The sequence below is a fragment of the Zingiber officinale genome, chromosome 8A, assembly GCF_018446385.1.
Source record: "Zingiber officinale cultivar Zhangliang chromosome 8A, Zo_v1.1, whole genome shotgun sequence".
In the NCBI taxonomy this organism is placed as follows: Eukaryota; Viridiplantae; Streptophyta; class Magnoliopsida; order Zingiberales; family Zingiberaceae; genus Zingiber; species Zingiber officinale.
Genome location: NC_056000.1, coordinates 76,752,911 through 76,777,247, shown reverse-complemented (window position 1 = coordinate 76,777,247; position 24,337 = coordinate 76,752,911). Strand labels below are relative to the sequence as shown.

General features: G+C 47.4%; 2 protein-coding genes across 2 annotated transcripts; one reads left to right on the top strand and one right to left on the bottom strand.

The window, feature by feature from the left end:
- Positions 1–1,616: 1,616 nt before the first annotated feature.
- On the top strand, positions 1,617–3,364 carry LOC122010985 (vegetative cell wall protein gp1-like). The gene is made up of 2 exons (XM_042567438.1): positions 1,617–1,922; positions 2,615–3,364. Exons 1-2 carry the CDS (start codon positions 1,617–1,619, stop codon positions 3,362–3,364), a joined length of 1,056 nt encoding a protein of 351 aa, XP_042423372.1.
- A 4,320-nt stretch (positions 3,365–7,684) lies between these two features.
- Positions 7,685–9,742, bottom strand: LOC122010983. Its single transcript, XM_042567437.1, has 2 exons — positions 9,401–9,742; positions 7,685–8,599 (listed from the first exon to the last, which is right to left on the bottom strand). Exons 1-2 carry the CDS (start codon positions 9,740–9,742, stop codon positions 7,685–7,687), a joined length of 1,257 nt encoding a protein of 418 aa, XP_042423371.1.
- Positions 9,743–24,337: the final 14,595 nt, after the last annotated feature.

The following is a 24,337-nucleotide window of genomic DNA, read 5'->3' as shown; positions in this document are numbered from 1 at the left end:
CTTGAAGAAATAGAACTGCCCCTGACTCCCCGCGATCCACTCCACCCGACTGCTGGAGATCTGGCGCACTATCTTCGCTTAATTGGAGAGTCTGCCGAATCGACCCGCAATATTTCTCACGCAGCTTTTGACAAGATAAGGGCCTTGGAAGCAGCTTTGTAGACAAGTGAGTCGGAGTTGGCCTCTGAGGTGGAGAAGCGTCAAGAGTTAGCAGCTGAGCTAGATAATAAGGATGCTCAATTGGCTGGCCTACAAGAAACCTGGGACAACCTACAAAAGACCATAGCAGAAGTTCAGGGTCAACTGGCCTCTAGCACTTACAGGGAGAAAATTCTTCAAAACCAGTTGGAGACCGGTCAAGCCACCCTCAGATCTGTGCAGGCCAACCTTTTAAAAATTCAAGAGGATGCTTCCCAAAGTCAAGAAGCCTTGACTCAAGCCCGTGCGGACAAGGAGAAAGTGGAGACCCAGCTGGCCGATTATTTGGCAGGTGAAGTGGGTCGGCTGAGGGCCTATAGACAAGCATATGTTACCTCCCCCTTCTTCATGAAGAAAATGAGAGATCTAATGAATTTCATGGTATGCTGCGGCGTGGGCGGAGGAGCTCGTCAAATGCTTGAACATAATATGATTCTAGCTGTTCCTTCGGAAGATTTTTTAGATATAGGTCGCATCATGGATGAGATTCCTGATGGGTCATTCCCCTCTTTTAAGGATGATGATGACTTTTTCCTTCTGCCCGAGCCTCCGGCTGACTCTTCATCTTGCCCTGCTGAACATCTAGCTGGCCCCAGCGAAGATAATCCTCCTGCTGACGAGAAACCCTAAGCTGATTATATGTATTATACTCTTGGGCACTTTCTTTTGATGTACTGATCAACTTCTTCTCAACTTATTCACTGAGTTTTCTTTATTTCAACATGCTTATCTCCCTTGTGATACCCTTTGACTGCAGATTTTCGTTTGTTTTTTAACCGTGTTTGTAATTTTGCTTTATCGCTGATAATCTTGCATACCTCCTTTCAAAAATGACCTCCAGGCTCTGTTTGTAATTTGGCTTCCTATTTCATGTCTCATTTATCCTGGACCGGGGATCTTTCTAATTTCTCGATCAGCACCCCTTGTCCTTAGCCAATCTTCTACCTTAATCTCGCTCCCGCCCTGCATCCTATCCTCAGTCTAGATAACCAATGACCGAGATATTAGGAGTCACACACAGACCGGGGTCCTTCGTGATCCAGGTCTGAATGGGCGTATACCGAGAAATCTAAAAATTATCCCAGTTCGGGCAAGCGTGGGCACTTTAATACCTGTTCATATCTCTTCCTGAGATCCTCCTCGTATATCGCGCTGGTGCTCTTCCGAATATGCCCCTTGGGCGTTACTTCCGAGGCGGATCCCACGGCTCTCGTTGTTCCCGCCCATTATTTGGTGTCGATAGATGATGGTCTGATGAAATTACCCCTTTACTAGGCGCCTATAAATATTCTTCTCGCTTTTGACTTGCAACGTTTGACGTCCTTTTCTTCTTCCTTTTGCTTGCATCCCTTCTGCTACTGCTACTCTCGCCTCAATCCTTTTTCGCTTGATCCTTCCTTTTTTCGTCTCCACTTCTCATGGCGTCCCCCTCTTTTCTCCCTTCTTTGGCATCGATACTTTATCCCGGCTCTTCCTCCTTCGATGAATGTGCTCGAGATGACCTACGTTACACCTATGGGGTTGAAGATGACGTGCAAGTGATCATCCCTACTGGAATACATCACTTCTTCAATCCCCCTGTTAGCTCTAGCACCTTCTTTAGAGAACAATTCGTGGCCGACCTTCGTCTTCCTATCCATCCTTTCTTTATTGACATAGGCCGCTATTTCCAGATTCCTTTGGGGCAACTGACACCAAATTCCATAAGAATCCTTTGTGGCTTTGTAATTCTATGTGAAGTGTGCAAATTATCCTGGTCCGCCCACTTATTCCATTGCTTCTTCACCCTACAACGCCAAGAAGAAGGCACATTTCGTTTTCAGCCCCGTCTCCGAACTACTTTTTTCTCATCCCTACCACCTTCTTATCCGAGCTGGAGGGACCAATTTTTCTTCATTGCCTTTCCCCGCGATGTGGAGTGGCCCTTGCAATGGCAACAGCTACTTCCTTCCTCTCCCGAATTGGGAGAATTTCATCTTGACTCTTCTTACTTGGAAGCTTCATCTCGCCTGGCCGGCTGGCGCATAAATTTAATGTGCCTACTATCTGAGGAATTGTTATCGTATTTTCGCCTGAGCGATCTGACCCATGAGACACCTCGCTCCTTGGGTAAGCTCTTCTTCCTGTTCTGTGATCATTTCATGAGTATTTTATTTCTTTTAGGGAAAATAGTTTCACACTTTACCCGGTGCAGCTGAAGTCTTGACCTATGCTTCGGAGGTTCATCCCCTTCCTCTGAGTGACATGGAGATAATGAGGCGAGGCCGAGTTATCTTGCAGAGAAGAGCACTTCCCCACTCGTCTTCGACTCCAATCAGTGAAGCTTCCTCGACCAATCCTCTACCCAGACCCATTCGGCGAGGGTCTCCTGCGACTCGACCTACTTTATTGGCTCGACCTACTCGCTCTCGGACAGGTCGTCCACCTCGACCAGCCACTCCCGCTCGCCCCCGGGCTGCCCGTCCACCTCGACAGGGCCACTCCTGCTTGCCCCCGGGCCCCACGTACGGCCCGGCCTACTCCCCCAACACCACTACCCTCGGTTAGTCCTCCTCGAGCCACTTATATCCCCGGTCGGGGACTTGGTGAAAGATTGATAGGCCTTGGTGGGGGCACAGGCAACGTTCCCTTCGCCAGCCCTGCCTCTCGAGAGGCTTACCAAGTAGCTCGCCGAGCCCATGCTGCAAATGACCGCCTGAGCCGGAATGTCTCAAGTCCTTCTAGACACAGGGCTCGATCGCCCTCCGATGACTCTGATTATGACGATCAGCCGCTATCTCAGAGGCGTCGGCGCCGAGCCCCTCGCACGATGCCCGACTCAGGCCCATCATCTATCTCCTCTCCTCCTGCGGCCGCCTCTCCTTCTCATGTGACTCCGCCCTCAATCCCGGGCCATGTAACTGATCCCCCTACTTCACCCCATAATCAGGCTGAGCCCCCCTTGGCTCAACCTTCCACCTCACAACACGCTCATGACGATGAGGCTGGCCCCTCAGAACGACCTTCCACTATCCCACCTGCAGTACCTCGGGGGCCTTCTTCAGCTCCTTCTGGTGCAACCGCCAAGCCTTCAGCTCCTTCAGGCTTAGCCGCGGGTCCCTCAGGACCCCCTCCGCTTATTTATCAGAATTATTGCACTACTCTTCCTTCTGAGGAGCAGTTATAGTCTCAGACAGATGTTCCCACCAGCTCCCTAAAGATAAAAGGTCGTCTAGCCACTCTATGGGAAGAAAGCCTGCGGCATATGGATTCCTTACCTCCCCCGGCCCAGATGGACCAATTTGCAGAGTTATATATCAAGGTAACCTTTAAAAATTTCCCCACTGTTGTTTTTCCTGCTCTTATCACATACTTCTTGTATGTCCCAGGCCTGTGCAGAATCTCTGATAGTGAACCATTCCTTCCATGCTACTCATTATCAGAATAAGATGTTGTGAGACCATGTTGCTGAACTGGAATTACAACTGAATGATCCTGCCCAGGCCAGCCATGCTTTGCGAGCGGAAATAAAAAATTTGACCAGTAGGAAGAATAGTCTAGAAGTGTCCCTAGCCCTAACCAACCACAAACTTGAAGAGCTCCAGGAAAAGCAAAGTCAGGCTGATAATGTACACCAACAGAGTATGAATCAGCAGGCTTTAGAGCATCAAAGAGCTATGGACCAGTTGGTTCAAAAACTGCGTGCGGCCGAGACTCTGGTGCAAGATTAGGACCAAAAGTTAAAATCGCAGGAGGCCCTTTTGAAATCTCAAGAGACCCAACTGACTTCCCAAGCAACAAAATTGGCCACCGCCAGAAGTGAACTGGCTCAGGCTAGGGCCACCACAGAGGGCGTGTCAACAGCTCTGGCAATCTACAGAGAAGGGGAGAACGACCGCTGCTTGCAAAACCGTACTATGTATCTGCGTTCTCCAGAATTTTGTGTACAGGTGGGACATCATTTTTCCACATCTGCTATCTAAGGGGCGAGCGGGGCTCTGCGACAACTTCACGAGCAAGACTATTTAAAGTCCCTTCCACCTCCTGAATTCTTAGACCATGATAGGATCCTCAAAGAGATACCGGATGAGATATTTGCTCCTTTCGAATGATATTTTTTGGCTTCTTGTATATAATGACTTGAGAATTGCTTGTAAAGTATTTTACTATTTCTCTGTTTGCCTTCCTAGGCTTGCTTTATTAACATTGCTTAGCTTCGCTATAGAATTAGGACATATAGTTTCTGCTTTCACATCTTTCTCTTTCTCCTATCTACCTTTCCCCGGTCTGCTAACCCCATCTATGACATGTCACAGCTCGGCTTATCACTCGGTCTGCACTTCTCGGCTTGTCTCTTCAAACTCGATAAGGTCGCAGGTAATTAGCGCTCCAGGGTCGATCCAGCCTCTTGCCCCATTCATCTTGTAAATAATAGGCTCCGGATGCCAACTTTTTAATGACTTTATAAGCTCCATCCCATTGTGGTGCTAGCTTAGTCACATCCCCTATTGGTTTGATTTGCTTCCAGACCAGATCGCCTTCTCCAAAGAATCGAGGAATTACCCTTCTGTTGTAATTTTATCTCATTCTTTGTCGATAGGCCTCCAACCGAGCCGTTGTTCTGTCCCGAGTTTCACTAATAAGGTCCAGCTCAGCTAACCGCTACTCCGTGTTTCCTTCATCATATAATATCCTTCTGACTGAGGGCACTCCAATTTCTATGGGTACAACTGCCTCATTGCCATACACTAGGTGAAATGGTGTCAGGCTTGTGCTTTCCCGAGGTGTTGTGCGATAAGCCCATAGAATGCTTGGCAGCTCTTCCACCCAATGCCCTCCGACATGATCTAGCTTGACCTTTAGACCTCGTACTATTTCTCTGTTGATTACCTCAGTCTGACCATTGCTTTGAGGATAGGCTACTGAAGTGAAGGCTTGCGTTATGCCAAATCCCTTGCACTAGGCCTGGATTCTTTGTCCTTGAAACTGCCTCCCATTGTTAGACACCAGCTTGTGGGGAATACCAAATCTGCAAAGAATATTCTTCCACAAGAATTGAATGACAGCATCCTCTGTGATTCGGGCCAGGGCTTCTGCTTCCACCCATTTAGAAAAATAGTCTACAGCCACCAGTAAGAAACGCCTCTGACCGGGCGCCATCGGGAATGGTCCTACGATATCCATACCCCATTGATCAAAAGGACATGAAACAATAGAAGTTCTCAACAGGGCCGTAGGTCGATGTGTCAAGTTTTGATGTTTCTGGCAGGACAAGCATGTATTCACCAATTTGTGAGCATCTCTTTGTAAAGTAGGCCAGAAATACCCGGCCAGCAGTACTTTACGAGATAATGTCCGACCCCCAACATGATTACCACAGCATCCCAGGTGTATTTCTCACAAGGCCTGGTCGGCTTCCTCTGTACTCAAGCATTTAAGTAAGGGTCGAGAGAAAGACCTTTTGTAGAGCTGGTCCCCGATCATGACATAAGCGTGGGCCTGCCTCTTTATACGTCGTGATTCTTCCGGGTCGGTCGGCAAGATCTCATGTCTGAGATAATTGATCATGGGCGCCCGCCAATCAATAGTTGCTTCTGCATTATTTTGTAGATCTATTTAAGCTATTAGAAAGGTTTGTGCAGTTGACCGATCCAGCACCCAAGTAGTTAAGGAACTGGCCATCTTTGCTAATTCGTCTGCCCGCTCATTCTCTAACCTGGGTATCTTGGTTATAGTGACCTCTGTGAATTCTGCCTTCATCTTCTCATAAGCTTCCCGATACATTTGCAATTTATCACAATTTATAACAAAGTTGTCAGTAACCTGCTGAGTCACCAACTGGGAATCTGAATAGATGATTACCCGAGCTGCCCCAACATGCCGGGCTGCTTGCAATCCAGCCAACAAAGCTGCATACTCTGCCTCATTATTAGTGGCTCTAAAATTCAGTCGAACCGCCAACTGAAGTATATCCCCTTGAGGAGATATTACCAAGACACCAACCCCGCTTCCCTGATGATTAGCAGACTCATCCACATAGATCTTCCACGTCTCTTTAGGGCTGGCTTGATGTATCTCTGTTAAAAAATCTGCCAGGGCCTGTACCTTAATAGTAGTGCGCGGCTGGTACTGTATGTCATATTCTCCCAACTCCGTGGCCCATTTGATAAGCCGCCCCGCAACTTCTACATTAGTCAGAGCTCTTCCCATGGTGCTATTGGTTAAGACTGTGATAGGATACGATAAAAAGTAGGGTCGTAACTGCCGAGCCATAAGAACCAATCCATAAACCAATTTCTCGAGGGCCGTATATCGAGCCTCGGCTCCTTTCAATAAATGGCTGAAAAAATATACTGGCCATTGTACATTGTCATGTTCATTAACGAGTACTGCCCCTACAGCCTCAGGGGTGGCTGACAAGTAAACCCATAAGGGTTCTCCTATAACTGGCTTAAAAAGAGAGGGAAGAGTCTCCAGATACTTCTTCAGCTCTTCAAAAGCCTTAGTGCATTCTTCATCCCACTGGAACTTGGAGGCCTTCCTTAGCACCTTGAAAAAAGGAACAGCTCGATCTGTGGATCTGGAGATGAATCTTGACAGGGCTGTTATTCTACTGACCAACTTCTGGGTTTCTTTTAAATTCTGAGGAAGCTGCATATCCTTGAGCGCTTGAACTTTTTCAGGATTGGCCTCTATTCCTCACTCAGAAACCATGTAACCCAAGAATTTTCCTCCTTTAGCCCTGAATAAGCATTTCAAGGGATTAAGTTTCAGCCCATACTGTCGGAGAGTCCTGCATGTTTCCTCCACATCTTTGATCAAGTTTGCGGCCAGCGGGGATTTGATGAGTATGTCATCTACATAGACCTCCACATTTTTGCCCGATCTGCTCCCGGAAGATTTTATCCATCATCCGCTGGTATGTGGCTCCAACGTTCCTGAGGCCAAAGGGCATGATAGTATAATAGAAAGTACCGTCAACTGTAATAAAACTAACCTTCTCTTGATCTTCCCGGGCTAGAGGTATCTGATGATACCCCTAGTAGGCGTCCAACATACATATTCTTTCACATCCGGCTGTGGAATCTACCATTTGATCAATCCGGGGCAGAGGATAGCAGTCTTTAGGGCTGGCCCGATTGAGATCTCGGAAATCTATACATACTCTCCACTTATTGTTGGGCTTCTTTACCAAGACTACATTGGAGAGCCAGGATGGGAACTGAACCTCCCGAACATGTCATGCCTTTTTGAGCTGATCCACCTCGGCTCTTATTATTTTATTCTGGTCAGCTGAGAAATTTCTTTTCTTTTGCTTCACAGGCCGGGAATCAGGTAATAGATGCAACTTGTGCTCAGCCACTTCGGGCTTGACCCCCGGAAGCTCCTTAGTAGACCAGGCAAAGACATCCCGATTGCGGATCAGACATCGAATTAATTCTTCTTTGAGGGGAGGAGGAAGATCACTTGCCACCCGGGTCAGACTTTCAGGTCGCTCGACATGTAATTATACTTCTTCCCAAGGGATGGGCTCTTCAGCTATAGAAAGAGACTCCTCTTGAACGACATGAACTCCTCCATCCTGCATCCTTTGATTTTTCCGAGCTTCAACTCGGACTATGTCAATATAGCACCGCCGAGAAACCTTCTGTTCTCCTTTAACTACCCCGACCTGCTCACCCATAGGAAACTTGATTTTTTGGTGAAAGGTCGAGACAGCAGCCCTAAATTCATACAAAGCGGGCCTCCCTAAGATAACGTTGTAAGAAGAAGGGGAGTCCACTACTATAAACGCGCTCTTCCTTGTGCGCACCAGTGGCTTGGTGCCCAAGGATATAGCCAGCTTAATCTGACGCATAGGCTTCACTTCATTGCCTGTGAATCCATATAAAGATGTAGCTACTGGCTGAAGTTCAGCAGCATCAATCTGCATCTCTTCAAATGCAGTCCTGAATAGAATGTTGACCGAGCTCCCAGTGTCAACAAAAACCCGAACCAATCGGCTATTGGCAATGACGGCTTTGATGATGAGCGCATCGTCATGAGGCAACTTCAGGCCCTCCAGGTCTGTTGGCCTAAAGCTAATAACAGGGCTAGCAGCTTGCTCCTTACTGCACCTGACGACATGAACCTCCAAGTGCTGAACATGAGACTTACGTGCCCTCCCTGAATCTCCGTCAGCCGGCCCTCCAGAGATCATGACGATTTCTCTGACAGCTGCATTGCCTCTGTTCTCGACCTCTCGTGATCCTTCTGGCTCTTTTCCCCAGCTAGGCTGATGAGTGCTAGGTCCCGCGAGGTCAGGACGAGATGGTCCGGCCTGTCCGGAGACCCTTTGTTCTTCCATCATCTTGATCAACTGAGGAGCTAGCTCGGGCGGAGGCAATCCCATCTCGGTAGCCCGCTTGGAGTCTCGAGTGAACTGAAAGAAACGATTAGTATCATGCGTACATGACCTATGATAGATACAATATCGATTACTCCCTGACCCTGGTCGGGGGATATGTACAGCAGCAACTCGAGGGGCAGGTCGAATTTCGGACCCGTGATGAAAGGCAGATCTAGCTTCTCGGATTCGCGGTAGAGGTTGAGGGGGTGGTTGAGGCGCTCTTCTTTCTTGCTTGTTGGTGGAAGGAAGTGGTCTTTCAGCCTTCCTTCAAGCTTCTTGTGCTTCTTCCACCTTGATGTAGGAAGCAGCTTTTTCCACCATCTCATCAAAATTTCGAGCGGGATTTTTGATGAGATCCCTGAAGAAATCTCCCTCTCCCAATCCATGGGAAAATGCGCTCATCAGAATCTCTGAAGTGGCAGTGGGGACATCTTGAGCCACTTGATTAAAGCGGTTGATATAACTTCTCAGGGGCTTAGTCGGCCCCTGCTTTAGAGCGAAAAGACAATGATCTATCTTCTGATATTTCTTACTGCTAGCAAATCGGCGTAGAAAAGTTGTTTTGAAGTCCAAAAAATAGGTGATGGACCCTTGAGGCAACCCATCAAACCATTTTAAGGTTGAACCAGATAAAGTATTCAGGAAAACTCTGCATTTAACAACATCGCTATATTGGTGTAGCAGGGCTGCGTTTTTGAATTTTCACAAGTGCTCTTCCGGATCCTTGCTCCCGTCATATTCTCCGATCGACGGGGCCCTATAACCTTTGGGCAGTCTTTCATTTAAAATCCTAGCCGAGAAAGGTACTTTCTCGTCCGAATCTTCGGGGAATACCTCAGGTATGACAAGGGCCTTTCCCTTCTTCGAATCCTGCGGTTGTGAACTCTCAGCCATAGATGCTTGAGGCTGCTCCTTCTTAAGGCTTTGTGCTTGGAGCTCTGGCTGATAATATCCTATACCAGGCTCACGATAAGGATGTTGAGGAAATACCTCAGGCTGCTTTCTTTTGGAACCCCGATCTGAAACAGGGAGGGGCTCCTTGGAAGCTTCAGTAGGGGCTTGTCGCGGTCGTGAGATAGTTGCCTGTCTCACAGAGGCTGCCAATCTTTTTGCCTCCTTGAAGAGCTCGTACTCTCCAGCGGTCAGAGTGACGTGAATGCGGCCAGACTCCTCCATCGTCACGTTCCGGAACAGGTTGTTGTGTTTCCACAGACGGCGCCAAATTTGATCCCGTCCGGAAGCTAAGTCGGATGAAGGCGGGCCTTGTTGTGCTAAATGTTGATGGAGAGTCGTTGAGATGCTAAATCAGCGGGATACCCCTTGGACAGGTTCACACGGGCGGTTCTCCGGAGAGAATGATCAGGATAATGACGCTATTGATCTGCACACACTCAGACGAGTCACACGGTCGTTAGAGACCAGAAACCAGGGAAAAAGTCCCCAGGTCAGGCCCTCCGACGCTCAAGTCAGGTATTTTTTCCCCAGAAATCACAGAGAAAGCACGAAAAGTAAAAGACGGGTAAGAAATGACGAGTGCGTGTACCTGCGTAAGGGACAAAGCATCCCTTTTTATACTACAACTGAGGCTTCTGGAACCTGGCGAATGTTAGGGAATGTCGAATGTCAGGCTCTGTCTGGCGGTGGTCGACACGTGGCTTTCTCTCATAGGCTGGCAGAGGAACCAAGAAGAGTATGAGCCTCCCACCGTTAGAATATTCCCTGACACGTGATGATTGCTCTCTGACAAGTGGTTACGATTCCTTGCAGGCCTATTTGTCATGTAGTGTCTGGCCTCCTGGCCCACTTTCGTCTGCGTCATTCGAACATCCCAACAACCTGTTGATTCCCGACCCGCCTCTGTTTATTGCTATCCAAGGCCTATATGTTCAGGCCTGCACGTTGGGTCCAATTCCCAACCCACATCTGCTTATTGCTATCCAGAGCATGTACGCTCCGACCTGCACGTTGGGTCTAATTCCCGACCCGCATATTGTTATCCATGGTATGAACGTCCCGACCTGCACGCTGGGTCAATTCCTTGACCTGTATCTGTCCGCTGTTATCCATGGTATGAACGTCCCGACCTGCACGCTGGGTCGGTTCCCTGATCTGCATCTATCCGCTGTTATCCATGGTATGAACGTCCCGACCTGCACGCTGGGTCGGTTCCCTGTCCTGCATTTGTCCACTGTTATCCATGGGTCGATTCCCTGACCTGCATCTATCCGCTGTTATCCATGGTATGAACGCCCCGACCTGCACGCTGGGTCGGTTCCCTGACCTGCATCTGTCCGCTGTTATCCATGGTATAAACGTCCTGACCTGCACGCTGGGTCGGTTCCCTGACCTGCATCTGTCAGCTGTTATCCATGGTATGAATGTCTCGACCTGCACGCTGGGTCGGTTCCCTGACCTGTATCTATCCGCTGTTATCCATGGTATGAACGTCCCGATCTGCACGCTAGGTCGGTTCCCTGACCCACATGTGTCTGCTTTTATCCATGTCATGAGCGTTCCGACCTGGACGCTGGGTTTGTAAGCAGACCTACCGGTAGTCTCCATCTTTAGCTGTACTTGGCCCACGAACTCATTTACTACTTACTATCAGGGCTAAGTTTTATAATTTCTCTCTTTTAACTTAAGCCCTGTAGGTTAGACTTTTGACCTCTCCGCTGTTCCTATCAGCCCGACAGTTGACCAGCCATGTTGGTTTGATTTTTGACCTTCTTGACCTCCTCGTCAGCTGGACTGTTGACCGACCACGTAGGCCTGACTTCTGACCTTCTTGACTTCCTTGTCAGCTAGACTGTTGACCAGCCACGATGGCTTGATTTTTGACCTTGCTGACTTCCTTGTCAGCTGGCCTGTTGACCAGCCACGCTGGATTGACTTTTGACCTTCCCGCCTTACAGGTCAGCTTGATTCCTAACCCTCCTGTGGTCTTGACTTTCAGCCACATCATCCTATCAACTCCACAAAACACGCACCGTGTCAACCACAATCACCACACACTACAATAAAACACCCCTGTTAAGGAAGTCTGCATCGAAGGTAACTCCTGATCAATGACTCGACTATAGCAAATGTGTGGCTCCCTCGTTGTCCCCTTTGTCGCCCAACTGAGCTCCACCCGACTAGCCGACTTACGATTCCAAGGTTGTGTGGCGCATACGTGGACCTTTCCTGATCCGCTGGATATAAGGCTCTGCGAAGGAAGATAAAGGTATAATGATGTTATTATCATACATGGAGGCAACTCTTCTCCAACATAAAATTACTCTCTTTCTCTTAAGCATTTCCTTCTCTCTCGCTTTCACGAGGACTCTTCTTCAAACCCGACGCTGACTTAATGGTCATAGGTGTTGTGTCGGCAATGTCAGCTGCTCACCGACGCACTTTGACCCTGAAACATCCCAAGTTTTTTTTTTACCAATCTCTCCCAACAACTACGATTCGAATGATCACATTGCAGAACCATAACGGAACTATCATACCCAATAGACAAGACTGTATCAACAAATGTGTATCGGTAAGAACAATAACCCCTCAACATTCCCCACTCGAATGATAAAGAAAATGAAAATCTCTCGTGGTAGATCCCGTATGCATTGCACTCCCGGACAACGGACAGAACCATGCGTCCATCCTGCCTCCTCGTCTACTCCGTCCGTGGGGCCTCCATCATATCTTGGAAATCATCCTCACCTGTAATATAAATGTGGTGAGTCTACAACCCAGCAAGTACAGACCAATATGAGTATGAAGATATCCATAAGATAGTGGAAATAGCAACTAGAAGCCTTTTAAAGAAAACATAGCACAACCAGGTACGACATAAGAAAGATATAACATGCAACAGTGTTCCTACGTAGCTAATAAGGTGAATATGTCACATATCCGGTAACCACAATTAGAGCCAGTCAACAGTCCCATGAACCTAGAGGTACATCGTAGAGAACATGCATCCAGTCATATAGCCGAAGCTAACCATATCAGTCAAGTTTGGATGGGCCCTCCCCGGAGCTCATCCCGGGTCACCCATCCCGTACTGCTACCACATATGCTCATACACATCCAATTAGCTACATAAGAAAACATAACCAATCTATTTTATACTATTTTCTATAGCTCAATCTACTCATAAAGCCATAAATAATGAACTTAATCTATCCATCATATTTGCAATTAAACATGAACATTTCCAGTATAGAACCTATGCTTAAGGAACTTAGCTTTAATCATTTCCTCATTATGCTTCATTTTAAAGGATTTAAAGGCCTCATCATTTAACAGCAGATCATGCAACACAAAAACAGATGACAAACCTGCATATAGTAACTAAATCAATACTTGCGAGGAAGAGTATGCAAAACCTATTCTAATTATCCACATGAAAATTGGAGACACTGCAAGGAGATTTAAATACCTTGAGAGGAGCATAACCATTTTAATTACAATTCACAGCAACTGGATTTATTCACGAACTCACATCTGACTCAATTAAGAAACCAAGATCACCACCAAACAAAGCTCAATTCAAACCACTTCTGACCAAAATCCAAAATGCCCAAAGGCAATGAATCCACAAACGACTCATGTTACAGGTCCCCCAGTTAAATTCCCAAAATCCACAGCTAAACGAAAAACATATCGACAAAACTTCAGCCATACGCAGTGCAAGATAACATCAAATTGAATACAGAATCCACCGCTTACCAGAAAATAAAACGTTCTTGTAATTAACTCCACACCAAAACCACACGGTGAGACTCTAGTACTACCTTATTGCTCCAAAACAAGTCCGATCAGTGATTTCAAAACCACGGAGAAGTCTGAGCTTCGCCTTCCAACAAATCAAGACTCCGGTAAAAACAAGGACTCAAGCGAACCCAAGTCGTGCAACACCGAGAACAGATACCATTGCATACAGCCAGTACCTCCACAAATAAAACTGATTCCAACAAAAACAAAGCTCCATCACCAAACAAGAACATCACCCTCAATCGATTCGGAAAGCTCACAGGAACTTCAAAAACGAAACCAAAATCAAAACAAACTTGAAACATAGCTCAAACCACCAATTGACATCTTAGTCATGCAATTAAACAAACAAGTGTCATGCTGAAAACCCGAAACCTCATCAACACAGAGGAAATTGCATCTACACTCGATATCAGTCCATCGAACACCAGTAAGACCACAAGAGGAACACGCCGAGGAAATCGAACTCCATTATCATGGATTGCGCTGGCAAAACAAACCTTAAAACACTGCGAATCAAACAAAAATCTCATCGGAACATCAACCTAACGCAATCCTACAAGGGAAAAGCAAACAAACAAAAACCATACCACCAATCCACGCACATAGATGATCATTTCACAACTTCCATGTTCCTACCCCATACCTTACAGATCTCGCCCAATCATAAGGATAGGTACTTGCCTCTTCCTTCCCTCGTCGCTGTCGAATTCCTAGCTCGTGAGGTTGCGCCAACAGAGAGTACGCGAATACCCCTGTGTCTTGTCGTCGTGTCCCCCGTTGCTCATCGGCATGAGGAGCTGCTTGGCCGGAGTCCCGATCCTCGGCGGAAGCTTCGTCGGAGCGGCCGAGATCGGCAGCGAAGAGTTCGGCGATTTGGCATGGGGAAAATGAGCCGAACTTAGGTTAGGTTAGGGACTTTATACCTAGGCTAATTAGATAAATTAACCCCCACCTTAATTGTCGTATTTCTAAACAAGCTTTCTCCTACCCAATTATACCCCTTAAAATTTAACATAATTCCCTAAAAATTCATAAAAATTCTAGTAAACTCCATAAATCCATATCAACTTAATTCCTGATAAATTATTCATGAAAACATATTTATTCATCATTTTTTTAATAAGTTTTATGCATATTTAGGTCATAAAATTTATTAAAGTTCGGATATACCATATCCGATTTAATTAACATAATTAAAACTGTCCACTTAAGTTAAACTCCATTCTAATTATACCCCACTAATTAAATAATTACTCTTAATTTAAAATAATTAGTTTTGGGACATTATAAACCCGCAGACCATTAGAGAATGATAGGAAACTATTGAAGTTTCCACCCCAAAGGTGAAGAGAGAGGAGGAACCCGAGTTGGCAAAAAAGGTCACTCATCCTGTCCAGAATCTGAGTCAGATGGATCGCCGGGTGATGTGACGAGAATATTGACCGAATCGAGACATTCCAGAGGGGGGTATGTTGAGATGACTTCTATGTTGACCAAGTCTTTAGAAGTCCTCTGGTCAACGCTACATGCAGCCAGTGACCGAGTTGCCCTGATCCCTGGTACCTCGAGACTCGAGGCAAATCCAACGAATGTATAAATAACAGACTAATACTAGAATAATCAAATGAATGGAGAGTGAGTACGGTAACGTACCCTGGCCCAGGGGGGCACCCTCGGATGGGGCACTGCTCGAGTTGTTTGTGACCCGGAAGAGTAGATAACTATGAGTAGGCTGGAGAGCTGGGTCTAACAACGAGGAGCCGGACACGGTGGCACGAAATCGGATACGACCTTGGCATGCAAGCCAGACTATAACGTCGGTACGCATGCCGAGATAAGACATCGACACGCAGACTGAGATACAATGATGGCACGAAGGTTGGAACATGATATCGACACGTAGGCTGAGATATGACACACAACCCAGGATCTAACACATAGGTCAGACAGTGCAAAGACCGGAACATAGCTACTGCTAGAGGACCGAAACACAACCATGACACAGAGCCAGAACAACGGTGGCTCGAGGGTCTGATCAGCGTTGATAACATACGTCAACATGGATCGAATACTGAATCAGTGTAGGCGATGTATTACCGCGCGGATTGAAGGTGCGACGGTGGGGGGACGACTGCAGCTCGGAGGCCGTCTGCGACGATGGGACCCGGCTACGGCTCGGGACCGATTTTGTACTGTCATGGTTGATGGAGAGAAGGGCGCCAGTAAGGAGGGAGAGGGAGAGGGAGAGGGAGTGGAGCTTTGCTGCTGGATATGATGGTGGCTCGACAGTAGCCATTGTCGCCAGTGCCGGGTCACACGGAGAGGAGGAACGACACTGGTTGCAGTGTGGAAAGGAGCCCAGGCGACGACCGTGGTAAACAGTGCTTGGCGACAGCGTGCGTGGCTGCGGCTTGGCTGGAGGCAATGAGGGAGGTGACACGATGGTGCCGATGTGGAGGGGGAAAGGAAATAGAGCAGCAAAGGCAAGGCTGCTTGCAGGAGAGAAGAAGAGGAGTGGAGATGTGGCTGCCGGCGGCATGATGGGCCGCGTCGGAAGCCTTCCATTGGCGGCAGCGGCGACGACGTCCGCGAGGTTTTGGAGAAGGTAGGGACGAAGGGGAACATTCCCCTCTCTCGACGGCGGAGGAGAAAAACGATCTAGCCTTGGACATCGTCGGCGTCGAAGGCGACGAAGGTGGCTTCTCCCCCCTCTCCTTGGTCACGGCGGTGGAATCCCCCCTTGGCGACGGAGAGGGCTGTGTATTAATTTTTCGGCAAGGTAAGGGAGAGAGGAGCTGTCGGCGTCGGAGGTGGTGGCGAGAGAGGGAGAAGAAGCTCTCCCTGTTGGCGGCAGTGTAGCACCAAAACACGAACCCCCTTTTCTCTTGCACATGAACAGTACCCTAAAATGGTGATACAGTGATTTGACCAAATTGCCCCTCCTCCTTTCCCTAATTCCCTCTAATCCATGTGGATATATCCACATCACAATCCTCCCCTTCAAGTCTAGTCGAAGGAGGCGCAAGTCCGACTGAATAGACCTAGCCAAACGAAAAGCAAAATCCCTCCTGAATGCAGAGTCAAATTGTTGGGCTTGTCATATAGTGTCGGACGAGTAGCTATGACAGTGCCGTGTAAGTGACTGAAATAATACCAATTGAGCGACGAAAAATGGTACTGAGTGTGTGTTGAGCAAGCGATCGATTGAATGTCGTTCGGGAGACCAAGTGATATTGAGAAGACGGTCGAACGATGCTAAGCAGAGCGATCGGGCGATTACTGAGCGGGCGAACTAGAAAACGTTGATTACAATAGTAAACCACGACCGAGCGATTATGCGAGTGCTAAGCAAGATGTAAAACGGGTGCCAACCAAGCAGCAAAAAAAATAATGTCGAGCGAGTGGAAAGATGAAGGGCAAGCGGTGTCGAGTGCGCGACCGAGAAAATGTCGACCGAACAATTGTTGGGTTCTTCGGGCCGCGAAAACCGCTTTTTCGCGTCACGGAAACCCCGAGTCACCCAAAGCCATGGATCTCGTGCAAAGATTCGTAAACAAAATTATCGAAAAACCTTTTTTTCTTGTACGAGTTTGTAAAAACTTTAGATCTACACTAAAGTTAAGATCATTACTCTTGTAGCGAAGCCCTTCACGTTCCCGCTTGTCCAAGATGTCGCCGGATCTCTAGTTGTCAAAGTAGACAACCTCTATATGTATCCACACGGACACAAGTAGAAGGAGATGACCAAAACACAAGGTGTGCTAGCAACAATGGAGTGTTCGGCCAAGGAATGGGAGAAGGAGAAGAGAGAGCCCCCAAGGGAGAAGAAGAGTGAATCAAATCAATGAGAGGAAATTCAAACAACACCTTAGCCATCAAGTGGCCGGCCACTCTAGGAGGTGTAACCCCCACATTAATTCCAATTAATGTGGAGACCATTAAGAGTTGTAACCCCCATGAGGTGGCACTCTAGGATGATGTGGGTCAACACTATTGGTCCACATCTTGCCACCTCACTAAATGACATGGCAACAAGTGTAACCTCCTCATTTAATGTGGGCCGGCCACATTAAATGCTATGGAGGCTTGTAACCTCCATGAGGTGGCACACATTGATGATGTGGAGCAATCCTATTGGTCCACATCTTGCCAACTCACTAGTGATGTGGCAAAAAGTCAAGTCAAACATGACTTTTTCTCTTCCTCTCAAATCAAGTCAAACTTGATCAAATCTCTCTCATGGTTGATCTAATCCAACCATATGATTCAAGCTAACTTAATATAATGAATCTAATTCATTAAATTAAGTTGATTTAATGAGTCATAATCTAAATTAGACTCATTGAATACATGAATCAACTTGAGTCCAACTCAATTAGCCCAATTTGGATTACTCTTAATCCAATATGATTCATCAAATGAATCTAATCCTCTTAGTTCATCATATGAACCAAATCTCCATCTAATTGTCTTTAGTGTGTGACCCTATAGGTTCTTGTAATGTTGGCAATGCCCTAAACCCATTTAGGAGCATAAGTAATGAGCGGTATCTAGCAACATATCATTACTACCCAAGTTACAAGAATGTCGAGATCCGACATCACCTTGTGACTACCAATTGTGACTCCTCACAAAATATGTCATTGTCCTTCTATCCTAGACATCTAGAATGATCAATATGAGGCATAGACCGTGTTATCCTCTAATCAATCTAAATCTTGAATTCCAAGTAGGCTCACTCGATCAAATGAGCTCAACATCTAATGTTGACTCATTTGGGCATGACCATGCACTTCGTGGTCTAACTCTATCAAGAATATTGATGTCACTCCCGTCATATGGGAGGGATAGATCCCATCTACATCACTCACATCCCTCTACATAATTTGTTACATACCCAGTAATCGCCTTTATAGTCCACCCTGTTACGGGTGACGTTTGACGAAACCAAAGTACATAACTCCTTATGTAGGGATCCATGGTGACTTCAGGTCTAAGGACTAATAGTCATACTAATAGCCACATGAGAAAGTATATTACACTCATATAACGATCCATGATACTTTCTCATGGCGGGTCATTCAGTATACATTCTCCAATGTATACCCATGTGTCAGCTTGATATCTCTATATCCATGACTTGTGAGATCAAGTCATTGAGCTGACCTACATGCTAGTCTTATTGCATTAACATTGTCCCTGAATGTTAATACTCGACTAGGAATGATTTAGAGTAGTGTTCCCTATATCATCTCACTATCGATTCAACTAATCGATTGATATAGGTATGAACCTTTTACTCAAGGACGCTATTATACTTAGTCTATTTGGCACTAAAACAAATAAGTATAATAACCAAACAAATGCCTTTATTAATATACAAGAATATGATACAATGAGTCCATACAATCATCAAATGATTGGCTCTAGGGCTCTAACTAACAACAATAGTATCCGTGACTGGGCGATAGTGAACAATGACTGACCGAGAAAAATGTCGACCAAGCAATATGGAGAATGACGATTGGGTCAAAAGATGATGGGTGAGTGGTGTCAAGCGCGCGACCGAAAAAATGTCGATCAAGCAACAGTAACTCGATATCGGGCAACTGAAAAATATCGACCGAACAATAGAGAGAGAATGCTGAGTGGGTCAAAAAATGACGAGCAAGGGGGTCTCGAGGGCGCGACTGAAAAAATGCTGACCGAGCGACAACAAATCATGATCTAGAAAAAATGTTGATCGAGCAACAGTAAATCGCGACCGAAAAATTGAATAATGCCGACCTGGCAATCTAAAAATGCTTACCAGGCAATCGAAAAATGCCGAGCGGGTCGAAAGATGATGAGCGAGCGGTATCAAACACGCGACCGAGAAAAATATCGACCGAGTGACAGTAAATTGCGATCGGGCAATAGAGAGTATGATGGACGAGGAAAGTCGTGACCGCGATCGAGAAAAATGCTGAGCTAGCGATAGTAAATTGCGACTGGGCAATAGAGAGTATGATAGATGCGCAAAACCGTGAGCGCGACCGAAAAAAATGTCGACCGGTACAAAGCAAACAACCGAGCAGAGAGCCAAGCGATACTGATCAGTCGACTAAGAGAAGGCCAACCTGGTGATCGAAAGAATGCCAGTGGGCGCGAAGCCAGTGCGCTGGATAGACATGGAACCTGAGACCAAATGAGAATGGGAGCATAGCTCATGGATCGAGCGCGAACATGAGTAGAGCCTGTGGATGGAGCACGAATGGGAGCAGAACAATCAGGCGGTTATGCGAATGTCGAGCAAGGAGGAAACTGGGTATCGACCAAGTAGCAAATGCGGGGCAAAGAGATGAGTGAGATGTGTGGGACGAGTTCCAGGCAAAGCGACAAGTGAGGCAAGAGCGGTGAGTGCCGATCATTGCAGTGATTAAGACACGAATGGTGAGTGCGGAGTAGAGCGACAAGTGAGTCAGGAACAATGAGTACCGGTCAGAGGGCAAGTGGAGTGAATGTGATGAGTACCGGGCAAAACAACGAGTGAGGCGAGTATGGTGAGTGCCGGGCAGAGCGGCGAGTGAGCAGTAAGTGCCGACCAAGCAACAACAATGAGCGAAAATATGAATTGAGAGTGTCGGGCAGAGTGGCGAGTGAAGCAAGTGTGATGAGTGCTGGGCAGAGCGACGAGTGAAACGAGCCCCTGGCTGGGTAGTAACCCGACCGACTAGTAGTTGAGCGTGAGAGCCTGACCGAGAATCCGTTGGTCGTGAGAGCGCGCTCACTTATAACTCACCCTAGGGCGAGAGTTTGGAACCCGACCGACAGGTCGTTGGTCGTGAGAGCATGCTCGGTTATAGCTCGCACTGGGGCGAGGGTCTGGAGGTGTGAAATCATGCTCACTTATAACTCGCACTGAGGAAAGAGTCTGGAGCCCGACCGGGAGGTCGTTGGTCGCGAGAGCATGCTCGCTTATAACTCACGCTTAGGCGAGAGTCTGGAGGCGTGAGAGCATGCTCACTTATAACTCGCACTAGGGCGAGAGTCTGGAGGTGTGAGAACATGCTCACTTATAAATCACACTGAAGTGAGAGTCTGGAGGCATGAGAGCATGCTCACTTATAACTCGCACTGAGGCGAGAGTCTAGAATCCCAACCGAGAGGTGATCTGGAGGCCTGACCTGTATTTGATCTAGAGACCTGACCAAGAATTGATCTAGAGGCCTGACTAGGACTTGATCTGGAGACATGACCAGGAAACAATCTGAAGGCCTGACCACAAAGCAATCTGGAGGCCTGACTAGGAATTGATCTGGAGTTTTGACCAGGACTTGATCTGAAGACCTAACCAGAAATTGGTCTGGAAGTCCAACCGAGAATTGGTTTGGAAGCTCGACCGAGAATTGGTCTAGAAGCCCGACCGAGAGATCGTTAGCGATACTCCGATCCGAGACTGGTGGTGATACTTTGGTCCGATATCAGTGGCGATAGCTCGACCCCAAATGGGAGAGGTGAAGCCCTGAAGTCTATAAAAGTGGGGCCCGTAGCAATATGAGGGAGGACAACCTTTAGCATACCTGACCGCAGAGTGGTATCGACCGATTGAGGATCTGTCTCGGTCCCTCAACTCCAAAATGCCCGTGAAGTTAGGGAGAGAAATAGTGTCGATCCTGTGACTTCCAAATGTCCGCAGAGTCAGGGAGAGAACAATCCTGACCGTCAAAGGAAGTGAATCTCATAGCCATACAAGGGAGCAGAGTCCGTTGTGTTAGAAGGAAGCAGAGCATCGTGAAGCAGAGCATCGTGAAGCAGAGCATCATGGGTGAAAGAAACAGAACCTGTAGACGTAAAAGGATGCAAAACAGGTGGAGGGTGCAGAGCATATAGTAGTAATAGAGTGAAGCGCCTATAGCAGTAAGAGGATGCAAAGTCTCATGGTGAAGGGTGCAGAGCCTATAGCAGTAAGAGGATGCAGAGCCTCATGGTGAAGGGTACAGAGCCTGTAGCAGTAAGAGGATGCAGAGCCTCATGGTGAAGGGTGCAGAGCCTATAACACACCTGATCGGGGAGTTGGTCCCCTAGTCCCTGATTGGAGAGTAAGGCCCCTAGCCTGTAATCAAAGAGTGATGCCCCTAGATCCTGATCGAGAAGCTGTATTGCGAGTCACTGATCGGGAAGCTGTGTCCCTAGCGTATGAGCGGGGAGCTGTGTCCTTAATGTCTGATCGGGGAGCTGGGCCTCTAGTGTCCGATTAAAAATCGAAGGCCCTAGTCTTTGACTAAGGAACTAGGATCTTACTCTCTTATCAGGGAACTACAGCAGCCCCTATAATCGTAAAAAGGGAGCAGAGCCTGTGGCATACCTGATCAAGGAGTCGTGCCAACCGGCTAAGGATTTCTCTTGGTCCCTTGACTCCCGAATACCCGGGGAGTCAGGGAAAAAAATAATGGAAAAACTAACCTGTCGGCTAGCTGAAGCTCCAACTCAATTCCTCGACTCCCGAATACCCGTGGAGTAAGGGTAGAAGATAATACGTTCGTCAGGATCCTCCGAGACTGTGATAATGGCAGAGAACCTGCCAACATCGTCCATCTTCACATTCTAGAACAGATGGAGAAGATTCTGACAGATGGCGCCAAATTGATCCTGTCCGGAATCTGAGATAGACGAACCGCCTCGTGATGTGATGAGAATGTTGATCGAATCAAGACGTCCCAGAGGGGGGGATGCTGAGATGACTTCTATGTTGACCAAGTCTTCAGAAATCCTCTGGTCAACGCTACCTGCAGCTAGTGACCGGGTTGCCTCGATCCCTGGTACCCCCGAGGCTCGAGGCTAATCCAACGAATGTATAAGTAACAAACTAATACTAGAATAATTAAATGAATGAAGAGTGAGTACGGTAACGTACCCTGGCCCAGGGGGCACCCTTGGATGGGACGTTGCTCGAGATGTTTGTGACCCGGAAGAGCAGATAACTATGAGCAAGTTGGAGAGCTAGGTCTAACGACGAGGAGTCTGACACGGTGGCACGAAATCGGAGCGACCTGGCACGCAGGCCGGGCTATGATGTCGACACGCATGCTGAGACAAGACATCGACATACAGGCTAGGATACAATGGTGGCACGATGGCTAGAACATGATATCGGCACGCAGGCTGAGATATGACACACAACCCAAGATCTAACACACAAGTCGGACGGTGCAAAGACCATAACATAGCTATGGCTAGAGGGCTGGAACACAACCATGACACAGAGCCAAAACAGCGGTGGCCCGAGGGTTTGATCAATGCTGAAAACATACATCAACATGGATCGAATACCGAATTAGCATAGGTGATGTATGACTGCGCTGATTGAAGGCGCAACGGTGGGGGGACGACTGCGGCTCGGAGGTCGTTTGCGACGATGGGACTTGGCTATGGCTCGGGGTAGATTTTGTGCTATCATGGTCGATGGAGAAAAGGGCGCTAGTAAGGAGGGAGAGGGAGCGGAGCTTGGCTGCTGGATACAAGTCACGCCATTGTCGCCGGTGCCGGGTCACGCGGAGAGGAGGAACGACACTGGTCGCAATGTGGAAAGGAGCCCAGGCGACGACCGTGTGAAGCAGTGCTTGGCGACAGCGTGTGTGGCTGCGGCTTGGCCGGAGGCGACGCGATGGTGTCGGTGTGGAGGGGGAAAGGAAATAGAGCAGCAAAGGCAAGGCTACTCGCAGGAGAGAAGAAGAGGAGGAACTGAGATGTGGTTGCCGGCGGCATGATGGGCACCGTCGGAAGACTTCCACCGGCGACGGCGGCGACAGCGTCCGCGAGGTTTTGGTGAAGGTAGGGACGAAGGGGAACAATCCCCTCTCTCGGCGGCGGAGGAGCAAAACGATCTAGCCTCGGACGTTGCCGGTGTCGAAGGCGACGAAGGTGGCTTCTCCCCCTCTCCTTGGTCACAGCGGCGAAATCCCCCCTTGCCGACGGAGCAGGACACGGAGGAGAAGCGGGAGAGGTCTGTGTATTAAATTTTCGACGAGGTGTGGGAGAGAGGAGCTGCTGGTGTCAGAGGTGCAGCGAGAGAGGGAGAAGAAGCTCTCCCTGTTGACGACAGCACAACCCCAAAACACGAACCCCCTTTTCTCTCGCGCATGAACAGAAATCTAAAAAGGTGCTACAGTGATTTGACCAAATTGTCCCTCCTCCTTTCCCTAATTCCCTCTAAGCCATGTGAACATATCCACATCAACCACCATCACTAACTCTTTCATACAAGTCATCGAGTGGACTAATTATATTATTAGGAAAGATTAATGAGGTGCATCGGATGGCATGCATAACTGAAATGATGGAAAATCATCAAAATACTAAAAACAATCTTTAGAGTTTTATAGAAGACCTTTTTCATATTTTTCTCAAACTAAATACATTTAATAAGCATACAGGTGCAAAACTTAATAGTTGTTGATGGACCAAATTTTCAAACACTAAGTTAAGAGAAATGTTGAGTTGTACATCGATGCATCCTGATCAAGACCGACTGAGTTAAGAACTTGATAAATGACATCGAGGAAACTTATCGCACTCTACAGAGATACAACTTCAAGTTAGAATCCAAACAAGTTCTTGTTTGGCGATAAGAGTGGACATTTCCTCAAATATATTGTGATCGAATGGGAAATTGAAGCCAATTAAAAAAAAAACTCAAGCCCTATAGAATATGACATCCCCTCAAAACATCAAGGAAGTGCAGAGGTTAGTCAACCAAGTCATAGCACTATCCCGATTCATCTCTAAATTAGCCGATCGAAGTTTACCTTCCTTCAAGGTGCTCTGAAAGTCAGTTCAGTTTGGATGGGATAAAAAAAATATGAGGAGATCTTCTCAGATCTGAAGGCATACTTGGCACACTTGCCCCTTCTCTTCAAATCTATCATGGAGGAAAGACTTTGGTTGTACATAGTTGCTGCCGAAAGAGCAATCAGATCAGTTCTTCTTTGGCAGGAGGGCAGCGCCTAATATCCCATCTACTTTTCC

What these genes read in the sequence shown, in the direction of transcription:
- LOC122010985 (XM_042567438.1), top strand. Translation starts at nt 1,617, where the DNA reads ATGGCGTCCCCCTCTTTTCTCCCTTCTTTGGCATCGATACTTTATCCC. An exon ending in TAAGAATCCTTTGTGGCTTT is followed by an intron (nt 1,923 to 2,614) that starts GTAATTCTATGT and finishes GCTCTCGGACAG; the next exon opens with GTCGTCCACCTCGACCAGCC.
- LOC122010983 (XM_042567437.1), bottom strand. Translation starts at nt 9,742, where the DNA reads ATGGAGGAGTCTGGCCGCATTCACGTCACTCTGACCGCTGGAGAGTAC. An exon ending in AGGCCCTTGTCATACCTGAG is followed by an intron (nt 8,600 to 9,400) that starts GTATTCCCCGAA and finishes CGTTTCTTTCAG; the next exon opens with TTCACTCGAGACTCCAAGCG.